Source organism: Ahaetulla prasina, chromosome 3, assembly GCF_028640845.1.
Source record: "Ahaetulla prasina isolate Xishuangbanna chromosome 3, ASM2864084v1, whole genome shotgun sequence".
Classification (NCBI taxonomy): domain Eukaryota; kingdom Metazoa; phylum Chordata; class Lepidosauria; order Squamata; family Colubridae; genus Ahaetulla; species Ahaetulla prasina.
In genome coordinates this window covers 44,125,698-44,139,333 of record NC_080541.1, presented here as the reverse complement: position 1 = coordinate 44,139,333, position 13,636 = coordinate 44,125,698, and the positions used below count along the sequence as shown (strand labels likewise).

At 34.8% G+C, this 13,636-nt stretch overlaps 1 protein-coding gene across 2 annotated transcripts in view; it reads right to left on the bottom strand.

The window, feature by feature from the left end:
• ARFGEF1 (ADP ribosylation factor guanine nucleotide exchange factor 1) overlaps positions 1 to 13,636 on the bottom strand; it is a 63,484-nt gene that overhangs the window by 48,815 nt on the left and 1,033 nt on the right. For both annotated transcript variants that reach the window (XM_058174298.1, XM_058174299.1), the window contains exon 2: positions 244 to 274. In XM_058174298.1, coding sequence (XP_058030281.1) covers positions 244 to 274 — 31 coding nt within the window. The remainder of the gene's footprint in view (positions 1 to 243; positions 275 to 13,636) is intronic.

Genomic DNA, 13,636 nt, shown 5'->3' with positions numbered 1-13,636 from the left:
CATGCATATCATACTACAGCAGAAAAAATATATATTATGGATAAATCTTTATGTATGAACTAGGCCAGGATATCTTATGATGCTTCTGCATTTCACACATGATAAAGTGCTAAAAAGGTAATTTATAAATCATTCTCTCTAAAAATAGAATGAATGGCAGATTTAATTGCCATATAGTCAGATATTTGTGCTTATAATCATATCATAAACTTAAGTATTCATACTTAATATGAACAAAATTACCTTTGTTTTCCAGTTTCTGTTTTTATTTCCTCTGGAAAAAAGCAAATAAAACCTTTTTTTTATAAGAATGATTAAAACTATAAAATAAAACTAATTCCCACATCTCATATATAAGATTTTAAATTAAAAAGCTGAACTTATTCCCACCCCAATTACTAAATAAATATAAATAGCAAATTCTCCTATAATATAAAATATGAGGAAAGCATATCAGTCCAATAACATCCATAGTATTATTCCTTGTATTGTTTTCACATATTTGTGGGGGAGATCTAGGAATACATGATAAATGGTTTTAAAGTTTGCAAACATCCAAGGATGTTTCTGCAATCTGGGATATTTATACAGTTTGGGATTTTCTGTGTTCACAAATGACATAATTTGAAGAGATTTGATCGTGACAAATAAAACAACAAAAAGTGTAAAACATAAAGCAGTCACCTACAAATGTTAATTAATAACAAATTGCTACAATTATCAACAACAGTTCTATTGCATATTATGCTTGATCCTATTTACACAGTTTTGGGCAACAACATCAAAAGGTGAGAAAATTTGCCTGGTTATAAGGCTGGTTATTTGCCTGGTTAAATGTGTGGTTATTAGGCTGACTCTGTTCTATGGGGCAATTGCAAGTCTCATACTTAATGCTTCACTTCCAAAATGCATATCAAAGTCACAATCTCTTACTCCTTTAATTATCTTAAAGCCTGGAACAAGGACTAAGATTCTTCAGCGCTCAAGAAAGAGCAATTTCAATATATTTTCCCCTGAGATTGAATCCAATTCAAATGTTAAGCCTTTTTCCCAAATCTTGAAGATTTCTATTTCATGAAGGAACTCATTCTGCTTTTTGTATCTATTTAGTTTTATTATTAACCATACTGATTATGTATATTAAACACACATATCTTTCCCTAATATTTGGTATATTTTTGGCTTTAAATAATCATATTTCATAAAACACCTACAAATATCCAATAATAAAAGTTACAATAGAAGATAAGCACCCCAAACCTGAAAGCTCTTAGTTCAAGCCAGCTTGCTGCATTTTACATTGTACTGAACTCTTGTTTATTATTTATATCAGTGGTAGTCAACCTGGTCCCTACCACCCACTAGTGGGCGTTCCAGCTTTCATGGTGGGCTGTTTTGTCCGATACTGAAGCACTTTCCTTTTTTTAAATTTAATTGACTTTTTAAAAAATTTTCATAGCATCATTTAAAAACATTTTCATTAGGTTTTCATAAAATTCCCCTAGACAATTTAAATTTCTGAAAATATACTATTTGTATCGCCCGCGCATAAGTTTCGTTCACGTTACGCAAGTGAAACTAAGCGCCGCTATAGTGCGACCACAAACAAAAGAGCCTCGTCCCAGAATAGCTCGTGCATCTCCCCCCACACCACCCAGCTGTAACAGACAAGCAGAGCTGGTAGCTGGCACCTCCCCCAAACCCAATCCACGATGCGCGAGAGGCATGCGCAGATGACTGTGGAACCAGTGGGCAGTTAGAAAATTTTACTTCTAATCGAGATACAAAAGTGGGCGGTAGGTATAAAAAGGTTGACTACCCCTGATTTATATTGTCCTCATTTGAAAGGAGGAGGGTTATGTAAATACTGTGCATTTAAGATGATACTTATTATTACAGTGTATTTACTCATCATAAGGAAATCCCTGAGATATAGACTGGATTCAGGAACTTGGGGAAAAATAACTGAAGAAGGCAGTGCCAAGCCATTCCCAAAACATCTCCCAAAAAACTGTATGAACATTTCAGGGGCTGGTTTGAAGCGAAGACTTATAGTTACTAATATTAAGAATAAATTTGGGAATTAGGCAGTAAATTAATATGTGTAAATAATTTTTCCCCCAAGGGATTGTTACACATAAAATTTTCAGATCTTACTGGCATTAGATTTACTGCCCAACTCAAATTTATTACATTACTAGTTTTTCAACTGCTTTTCAAAATGAGACATTTTCTATGGATAAAAAATAGTGAAAATTTTCCATCTTTTATAATTGATTCAAAACAATTTATTAAAGGACATAATATTTAAAATACACAAACTCAGAATGAAAAACCTTTTGAAGTACCGGTATCATATATTGATTTCCTTCCTTTTATCGTTATAAATATAAATTTGATAAGTCATGAGGAACGAAGCAGTTAGAATTTCCTTAAATATATAGAGATTTTAAATGTGCCCACATTGAAGTATGATCTGCCTTCCATAATACAATGTAGTCCTACAGAATAATTTGGCAAGATGCACTTTCTTGTTGAAAAGATATTTTATGCAATTACTTCTGATACTTTAATTCTTGGTATTATTCTACAGTTTTATACATGAGAAAAATTACTGAGGTTATACTTTTTGCAGAAGAGAAATTGTGGGCATTTTTAAAATAAAGAGATCATAGTGTTAATATTAATAATATTTCACAATGTTTGGAAAACAGAAATGAAGAACCAGAAATGAAATGATCACAAAAGCCAATATAAAAAGGGATTATAGGGCTGTAGAATTTCAGCTATTCTTCAGCAAAGAACAAAATACTGAATTTGCAAGTATATTCTCTGCGTGCATGTATATGTGTGTGTATATACATACATGGGTACACACATATACAGGAGACATCAGTAAACCACGCCATAATCCATATTAAATCTAAAAATTAGCAGAGATTCCTTTTTCCTCAAGACTGCAATAATGATGGAGCATGTTCAATACACAAAGAAATACCCATTTAAAAAATTGAATATTACAGTAATGTAATTAAGAGAACAATCATTAGCATGATTTTTATACTTTAAGCCTGCAAGTAACTAGGTTACAGCCTGAGATTCTTTGGAATGGCTTGGAAATGATGCAAGAAGATTGCACTAATGTTACCAAAAGCAGGTGTGGTGGTATGGTTAAAGCATTGGATTGCCAGCAGGGAAATCTTGGCTCAAGTCCATACTCAGCCACAGAAGCTTCGGAAACTTTGGAAAGATCACTCTTCCCCAAGCTACTTCAGATGGCTCATGGTAAGAAATAGAACGAAGGAACACTGTGTACAATACCTTGACCTTCTGAAAGACAGACAAGATATATTAAATAAATTAATCTTTAAAATAATTCAGATGCTGATTCTTGCAACAATTAAATATATGACATCAGGAAATGAAGTTCCAGGCTTTTATTTAGTTAATTAGCTTCATCCTGACATAAAAAATGGTACAATTAAATGCTGTATACAAGTAAAACTTGTATAAATATACAAAATATATAAAATAAGGATACCCTCCTTTTCCCTCAAAAATCTAAGGGGGACTGCATATATTTAACATATCAGTGTAAAAAATGGAAAATTAGAGATGGTTTTTAAATGTTACCTGGGGACAGTTTGCTACAGGCTCACAAGTAGTAGAAAATTATTTCAGTCCACTTAACATTCATGCCAGCAATTATTCATTATTTATTCATGCTAACTCAAGATTTTTTTATTTGATTTATTATTTATTCACACTAACTCAAGATTTGCTTTAATCCAGACTGATTAAACTGCAGCAGTCTATTTTGTATATAACCCTAAAACAAAAACAATTCATATATTGCACCAGGTTAAATCCAAATCCAATATATTACAGATAGTCCTCGAATTGTGATGGTAATTGGGACCTGTATTTCCATCACTAAGTGATGCAGTCATAAAGCACAATGTCATGCAACTACGTTGCTTAGCAATAGCAACTTTGGCACTTCCCGTTGCCATCATTATCCAAATTCTGCCAGTCATTACTCAAAAACCCATCCAAATACAAGCCATTCTGGGCTCAGTCCCTCCCAGCTCCATGGCTTGTTTCTTCTAAGGTAAGGGACTGCCTCCTCTTCAATTCTCCCTTTTTGGCCATCCTGTACTCTGCTTTGTGGGGTGGCAAATAGTCCCTCTAAGTAGCTGAGTACTACTATTTGATAGACTGTTATTCTTTACTTCCTTGACTTTGCTTTTCTCTAAGTTTGTGACACATTGCTGGACTGAGACTTCTTCTAGCTCAGAGTCTGGATTACCTGACTCAGCCTGTTCCTTTGCCACTTCATCTGTGTGCTCTCTTCATCTGATTTCTGTGGTGGCTAAGTGTTAGACTGGCGAAGCCATTTTTATTTGCATAAATTCACTTCTTAAAAAGCTCTAAGAGCTTTTAGAATGATAAGCAACTTCACATATGCTTGTAAGAGGAGATATGTATTAATTTATAGGTGCAAAAATTCAGGAGTCTGATAGCACCTTTTCTGATTAAAAAGGCGTTAAGCTTTCATGAGTTGCAGTTCCCATCATCTCTATGCATCTAATGAGATGAACTGGAGCTCATAACATGTATGCCTTTTAAATATTTGGTTATCTAGAAAAAGTGATATCGGACTTCTGATTGTTTTTGTCCAAACACTATTTTTTCCTGTGTGACTAGAATAATACATTTAGGTTTTGACCATACTTCAGCTTTAGCTTCAGAGAAAGAGGGGGTGAGATCAGCTTTTTTCTTAACTTTGGACCCGTAGTTTATCAATCCAAAGTACTAATTTAAACAAAAGCAGGCAAATTTTTGCATATCAATTAAGCAACAGAGTAAAAAAAGATGAGAAGGTACTAAACTAATGGAGGTGTGAGATCATAAATCAGAACATTGCTAATTAGAAAGTAACTTTCATTAAATTTCATTACATTTTTCAGAAATCAAATACAGCTATTCCTCCACTTACAGCAGTTCATTTAGTGACTGTTCAAAGTTACAATCACTGAAAAAAAGACTTATGACCATTTTTCACACTTATGACCACTGCAGCATTCCCATGATCACATGATGAAAATTCAGATAGTTTGCAACTGATTCATATTTATAACGGTTGCAGTGCCCTGGGATCATGTGATCACCTGTTGCAATCTCCTGACGAGCAACATCAATGGGGAAATCAGATTCACTAAATAGCTATGTTACTAACTTAATAACTGCAGTGATTCACATAACAACTGTGTCAAGAAAGATAGTAAAATGAGGCAAAACTCACTTAACAACTGTCTCACTTAGCAACATAAATTTTGGGGCTCAATTGTGGTCATAAATTGAGGACTAGATGTAGGAATAACTGAGTTATGGCCAACTGGGGGAGAGCCTATTTAACTCAAACTGCAAACATTTAGTTTGTTGAAGTGAGTGCTATCACACACCTACATTAAAAGAGTTCCACAAGGCCTTCAGAAAGAATGAATGACAGTAAGTGGAAGCTAGGAATGAGCACCTTACCCCTCCAAATTGACATTTTAAGTACATTCTATAATTCCTTACTTTTATTGTTTTATGGCAGAAGCAACAACAAAATACAGATAGTCCTCAACTTATGATTGATTGCTTATCGACAATGTTAAAATGTTACTACAAAGTTACGGTGGAGTTCCCAAAAGATACTTACAGCCCAGATTATGTTATCTGTCCCTTGTGGTTCCTATAATGGCATTTTGGCTGTTTGCATTATCTTGCAGTCACTTGATCACAATTCATGGCATTTTGCTGAAAGCCAGTTTACTTCTGGTTTTCAACAAAAGTACCTTATAGGGAACAATGGGTTCATTTAACGACTTGTTGCAAAAAAGTTATAAAATTGGGTCCAGTCATGTGATGACCTACTTTATGACTATCACAACTGACTACCGTAACAGATAGGCTCCATTACAGTCATAAGTCAAGAATTACCTGCAGTATTTTATACAGGTCACAGCCCTATGCCACAATTGTGTTGAAAGGACAGAGGTAGAATTATCTATGTCATTTGTTGATGAAAATTCTCATTCATCACATACAGTTGTCTGGAAGTTGAATCATGGCAAGTAGACGTCTTTTTTTTGTTTCAAACATCTCACTGCTTATCAGCTTGTACGACTGAGAAAGTTGATGGATATTTTAAACCAAAAATAAAAGAAGTCCACTTGCCAACATTCAAATTTCCAGACGTAATTTGGTTCCTACACAATAGTTCCTTATTCTGAACAACCTGAAAAACACATTTAATATTTTGAACACTATTTACTCAATGCAGAAGGAAAACATCTATTATATTGGATATCTTGATGGTATCCGCAAGTAGCATGCCCCATCAGTTTATATTCCAAATTGGTAATAGCTCAGTTGCTGGAATTCTTGTTAAGTCCATCCCATTTATCTCAGCAAATCTTTTTCAAGAGAACACTGGAAGAATGGTTTTAAGCAGCTGCCAAAGTGCCTGACACCATATGTGCAAACAGACAACATGTAACTGGATACATCTGTTGATCATCACAGAACAAGCCTTGGTAATTAGAAATTTCATTAGGCATCTAAATTATACCAATAAAACCTCAGATGGCACAGTAAAAACATCATTCCTACAGACTTTAGATTTTTTTTTTACATGGCCAATTTTATAGTCTAAAGAGCAGTTAATCAGGACTGGACTGTCATGGCCTTTTAAAAAATGACTGCAAGAGCAAAGGATCAGAAATGCTAAGGAAAACATTTAATAACTATATAAAAATAATAGTAGGTAAAAGTCCTATTCTGAAAAATTAAAACACTTTTACTTGAGAATAATAAATAAAGGGATTATCTTTAATAATAAAAATATATTGCCATTAAAGCAAGATGCAACATCATCTTGGTTACAGAAAAGCATCCCATTTTTTAGCAAGCAAATGTGCACAGAATGGCAAAACATAGTGATACATAGTTGACTTGAAAACTGTACTTGAGTACTTATTGTTTTATCATTAAATTGGAATAAAGTACTATTTGAGATCACAAAGTTCTCTTCTGAACCTTTATTCTTCAGTAATTTTATTCATTATTATTATTATTATTATTCATTATTATTCATTATTCATTATTCATTCTTTGTTTAATGACCATTTGTTCAGCAACTGTTCAGGTAATGGCAGCACTGAACTAACAATAATTACAACACATCCTTGAAGGTATGGTTGTCACTGCATCAATGTGGTCAAATGATAAAAATTCGGGCACTTGGAAGCCCACATGCACTTTTGACTGCAAAAGCGTTTCAATACATACACCACTGCCACCGCCAGTTGATTCTTTGCTGTCTTCTTCCTCTATTGCTGGCCTAGAATCCAGATACTGGGTGAGCATGCAGCCAGAGACTGTGTGCATTGAGCATGACATGGTGGCAGAGTTTCATCTGCTATAGGGAGCTTGTAGGCCTAGCCTGGAAGGAGGCCGTGAGACAGGATGGTGAACTGCAGCACTCTTGATCACCAGATGGGGCAGGAAAGGAGGTGGCTCCCAAATGAAACTGTGCCTGAGGCATTATTCAGGGTGGCAACAGAACTGGAGGAAAGAGAGGGAAGATACCTTTCCAGAGGTGAAGTGCATGCTCTGCAGCTCACATTGGAAGTGCTCCTGGAGGCCTAGCTTGCAGGGCTTTAGTGAGAGTATAGGCAAGCCCAGCACTGAAAAACCTATCTGCAGGCCCGCTGCTCATTCTTAGCCTAGCCTTCCTCTTGTAAAACCTTGTGAAGAGCCAGCAGATTCTAATACGTTGAAGCCAGCAGACCGGTTCTCCAAGGGCACTTTCAGCAAAGGTCAGTTGGGGGTAGTGGGGTAGATAGTAGAGTGCAAGAAAGCAAAAGAAGTCAAATATGGGAATAGGGAGAGACAGGTGTGTCGGGAAGTTGAAGTGGAGGCAAACACAGATCAGGAGAAGCATGAAGTCCGGGCCTAACAACAGTGTGGACCTAGCCTAACAACAAAAACTGGAACTTCTGGAACTGCCATCACTAAGTGGTGCAATCATCTTTCACTTAACAACCACTTCCAATAGTGATAGAAATTCCAGTCCCAATTAGGGTCATTAAGTGAGGACTACCTGCAAGAGGATTAAGAGGAAAAACCAATGCTTACGAAAAATAAATATAATAGAAAATTGGATGGAATGGCTAATAATCTAGAAGATTGGAATAAAATGTAAAATTAGATTAAGGAAATAGATTGAAACCATCACAGAAAAATGCCAAGTTGTTCAGTTTGGTAACAGAAATAAAGTGCGCAGATATAGAATATGAGATCTTTCTTATTAACTGGACTTGTAAAAAAGATGGTGGAATAATACTTGATCGCAAACTGAGTATGAATCAGCAGTATAATATGGCTGAGAAAAAGGGAAATGCAAATTTAGACTGCATCATCAAAACAATTTCCAAATCTCCAAGTTGTACTTTATTCTTTAAGGATCACAAATCACCTCAAGTGCCATATGCAATCCTGGGAGCATACTTTAAAAAGAATTCGGAGACACTGGACCAAATTCAGAGACTAATGGGAATGATCAGGAGACTAGATACAGCTATGAAGAAAGTCTAAAGGAACTGAGTGTTTTAGCCTTGAGAAGAAAAGACTGAAAGAACTCTTAATACCTGAAAAGATGTTATATGGAGTTCTAAAAGTGCTTTTCTAAAAGTCAATTGGACTTTCACAGAGTCTTACTTCTCATCCAAGAAACTTCTTCAAAACTGAAAAAGTTTCTTGGAAGAGAGGTGAAATGTTTTCAAAGAAAAAAACCCAAGAAAGTCCAGTTACTTCTGAAAAAAGTACTTCAAGAAAACAATGACCTGGATTTATATGGAGAAATCACCAAATTCTGTTTCTATTACACCATATGCAGAACATGAAATAAAGGATTTAATTTAAAGAAAACAGATTCCAAATGAATCTTAAAAAAAGTTTCTTAGCATTTAAACAGTATTTCAATTACTTAAAGTACTGGTAGGTTTTCCTTCAACCAATTCTGTTCAAGCTGAAGGTTTGTTTGCTTCATAGGAATGCTTTTTTATTGATTGGTGATCCAGTTTTCATGTAATTGTAAAACACAAAGACTGAAACAGCATACAGATTAAAATGAATATTTAAGTAATGGGAACAAAGGAGAGTACATAATCTATACCCTTTCTACATACTAAACAAAGTCAATATCTTTCCTCTAACATGAAAAAGTGAAGCTAGCCTGAAGGTATAAGTTAACTGGTTTTGTAAGATTTATACCTCAACCTATACATGTAGGATGAGTTATGCAGCCTAATTCTATAAATGTGCTTATTGCCTTTTATCAGATTGTCATAATGATTTATATACTCAATAAATTTATATACAAATTTACTATGTGCGTTCATTTCTACATTTCTAGAAATAATTATCTTGATTTTTTTCCATAAGCAAAAATATAACACTTTATTTTTACATATCACTTAGCAAAGTCAGCCTAGTATTTTTTTTTTCAATTGTAACATAGTATTTTTATTTGATTTATATCCTGCATTTTATTGAGGAGCTTAAGTTGGCAGATATAGTACTTCTTCCTATTTTCCTCTATAACAATACCCTTTGAGGCAGTCTAGAGTGAGAATGAATGGCCCAGAACCACTCAATAAACCTTTGGGGCTGAAGGTGGGTCAGAACATCAAGTGTTTTTAGTTATAAATTTAAGTACTTCTTGAATGAATCTTGCCTCCATTAGAACTTGCTTTTATATAGTTAAGTAACAAGGCTGGCACTGGAAGAAAAACAGGCAAAAGCAAAAGAGCATAAAATATCTATTGTTGAAAATTAGGATATTATACTAATTAGGATATTATCTAATGATAAGAATCTAATGAAAGTCAAGATGATTCATCCTACAAACTGGAGGAAGAATTTTTCCTTTTTGATCTCAGTACAAATAAGGATTGCCTAACAGCAAAATATACACAAATGCTTTACTACATTTACTATTCCTTCACTTTATTATCCAATTTTAAGGATGAATCTTAATGATCTAGAAATAGACAATTCTTTAGAATGCTCAGGTCTGCTTGTTGTCCTGTACAGATAAAAAGCAATGCAACTGCACCACAACTTGAAAGAACACTTAAGAGAATGTTCGAACAACTGCATAATGTCTTTAATGCTAGCAAAATAATTCTTAGGCCCATCCGATGCAGATTACAGCTCTACAAGAAAGAGGTACACCAAATATTCACTATGTTTTATAAGTCTGAAAACCAAAGACATTACTGCTAATGTATGCTGGATATTTGAGAAAGCCTAAAAATCTAATAAGTGTTTAATTGACCATAGAAAGGCCTTCACTTCTTTCAAGCTGTGTCAAGCTGCAAATGCCCTTAAGAAAATGAGAATCTCAGAATACCTCTGTCCTCACATAAAACAAGGACAAGAAGCATAGGACAAGAAGTCATGGTCTGGCGAGAATGTGGCAAAATATTTTAGGTCAGCAAAAGAATGAGGAAAAAAGGCTGTGTACTTTCTCTTATTTATTAACCTATGTAGTGAACATATTTTGTGAAAGGATAAATTGGAATTAGATGAGTTTTCTGTTAAAACTGGAGGAAAAACTTTCAATTACCTGCATTATGCTGATACTACTCTCAGCTGTTAATCTAAGTAAAAACTAATAGAAAATGATTACCCGTATATACTCGAGTATAAGCCGAGTTTTTCAGCACGTTTTTTGTGCTGAAAAACGTCCCCTCGGCTTATACTCGAGTATATACGGCTTATACTCGAGTTTTTTTCTTCTTCTTTTTTTCACATTATACCGGATGGCGCAAACTTGGCGGGCTTTTGCATTAGCGCGGGGAAGCCCTGCCGGTGCAGTGAGAGGGCGGGGCGGGGGAGCCGCCAGCCTTCTCGGCTGAGGGAGGGAGGGTTTCCCCGACCGGTAGCTGCCTCATTTCCCACCCTCGGCTTATACTCGAGTCCCCAGTTTACCCCAGTTTTTTTGGGGTAAAATTGGGGACCTCGGCTTATACTCGGATCGGCTTATATTCGAGTATATACGGTAGATCTTACAGTGCTAATCTGCAAATTCTAGTAATGAAAGAGGGAGCTCAACCAATCTCATTGCACTGACAATAAAGATTTGAATGGAGGTTTAAAAAGTCTAAAAATATAGTGAAAAAAATGTACTATTATATATAATAAAGATTAAAGTGATAAAGCAACCAGATTCAGAACTGACAACTAAGTGGTAGATAATTTCTGCCTTTCCAAATCAACTAGTAACCATAAAGGAATGCAAAGGCTCTTATGAGAGTTAACTGTCAAGTTAATGTCATCAATACTGTACCTTAATACTCTCATTGCTAACTATGATTTTTTTATATATACATAGGTTCCTGTTGGTGTAAACTATTATGCTACTGAAATATGCTGGATCTACCCTATTATTTAGTATTTGTCCCAGTATTTAAAGCAGGCAACCTTTAACACTGTAAGATCTAATCATTTTCTATTATATTTTACTTTTGAAATGGGATGCCATTAAAAAAAAAACCTGGATACTTAAAAAAAGTTATATTTATTTCTTCTGAGAAGTTTAAAGCTAAGATACTATTTATTTATTTATTTATTTATTTATTTATTTATTTATTTATTTATTTATTTATTTATTCAAATTTGTATACCGCCCTATCTCCCTAGGGACTCAGGGCGGTTCACAGGCAAATAAAATACATATAAATACAAAATAAAATAACCATTAAAAAACTAATTAAATATAGCCCGATAATTAAAAACAGTATATATAATAAAACCCATTTAAAATCTACATTTAAAAATCCTAGTCCAACCTACAATTGGAGAATGGATTAGTAAAGTATCAAATTTAGCAGAAATGGCAAAAATTTCTGCCTATTGAAAGACTGTACACAAGAAAAATATATTTTGGAATGGAGGAAGTGGATTGATTATATTCAAAATAAGTATCAGATTAAAAAATATCAATTAGTTTTTGAGTGAAGTTAGGAATTATTATGTATTAGTTTAAGAAAGAAGGGAATTGATAGTGTGATGGTGTGAAATGGAATATGTTTTATGTTATATTTTAGATTATGTTTGTTAGTTACAATACCCTGTATTGGGTCCGGGGAAGTCGGGGGGGGGGGGAGGAGGCGGGGAAGGGGAAGACTATAAATTGATTGGTTGCCATTGTACAGGAATAATGGTGGAATTAAACAAGTTGGAATGGTGTAATGTCGGGACTGCTCGCAAACACTCCCGAAGGAAAGGGTAAGGAAAGAGGAGTAAAGAAGGAAGAAAGTAGGTAGGTAGGTGGGTAGGGAGGAAAGAAGGAGGAGAAGAAAGGATAGGAGGAGAAGAAGGAGAAGATAGAGGGTTAGAAAGGATGGTAGTGAGAAGTGGGAAAGAGGAGGGGAAGTAGGAAAGCGAGGAGAAGGTGGTGGGGGAAGTTTAAGAAGGATGAGAAGGGAAGAAAGGATTAAAGGGGGGAGTGGCAGTCGAGCAGCCCTGATTGAGTATAATTTGAGTATAGGACTGATTGTTGGATAAGTGATTGTATTGTACACTGGTCAAATTGTGGGAATTATTATGGAAAAATAAAAAATAAAAAATTTTGCAAAAAAAAAAAAAATCCTAGTCCAGTCCTAAATCTACTACTAAATCTAAATAGTTTTGACAATATGGAAGATAAAAAGGAATGTATTTAAAATATTTTACAATTATATTTAGATTAGAAATGTGCATAAAGTAATGCAATTTGGTCAAAAGCAAAGAACAAGTTATTTCCCCCCCAAATTATAAAAGTATTTAATAACATGTAAGCAACAAAAATATCAATCGTCTGGTCTAGGTCTAATTGCATAGTTTTAAATAATCATCTATAAACTTGTTAACCCATTGGGTTCCACTACTCTTATATAGTAAGTGAAACCCAGTGCATGTTGGCTATTTTATATGTCTCAAAGTATAACACAATGAAAGGAAATGATAAAGATGAATATCCACATTTATACATATATCCATACAACACTTCAATGAATACCTTCTTTGGGCCAGAAGCCTTAAGTAGAGATATATAGATATGATTTCCTTTAGTAGTTCAAGTAAGATTTAAATCCATATTTAATAAATATCAGTTTCATATTTCCTTCCATAGTGACTTAAATAAACAGGTAAGACAAGAAACACTAATCCTCCCAAACAACTCATTTTTTAAAAACCATCTCTGTATGCTACAATAGATGCCCTCTTCCATCACTGCCTCCTTTTCTGATGTTTATGCATTTTCCTTACACAACAGCCTCTCAGATCATGTATCAAATGTTGCCAGGGTATCACTGTCCCTTGTTTTTCCATCATCTTCTTGTCTTCAGCTTCCTACTCTTTCCCCCCTCCCCTTGCTGCCCATCACCTGTTCCCTCCCAGACGGCCTTGTTCTTCCAGGTCAACTCTTTACACACCTTCCCTTGCCTATTCATGCAGGGTGTGTTTATGAGCGAGGGAGGAGGTTAAAAAAGAAAAAAAGAAAGAGCCATGTCAAGGCAACCGATTATATTTCTCC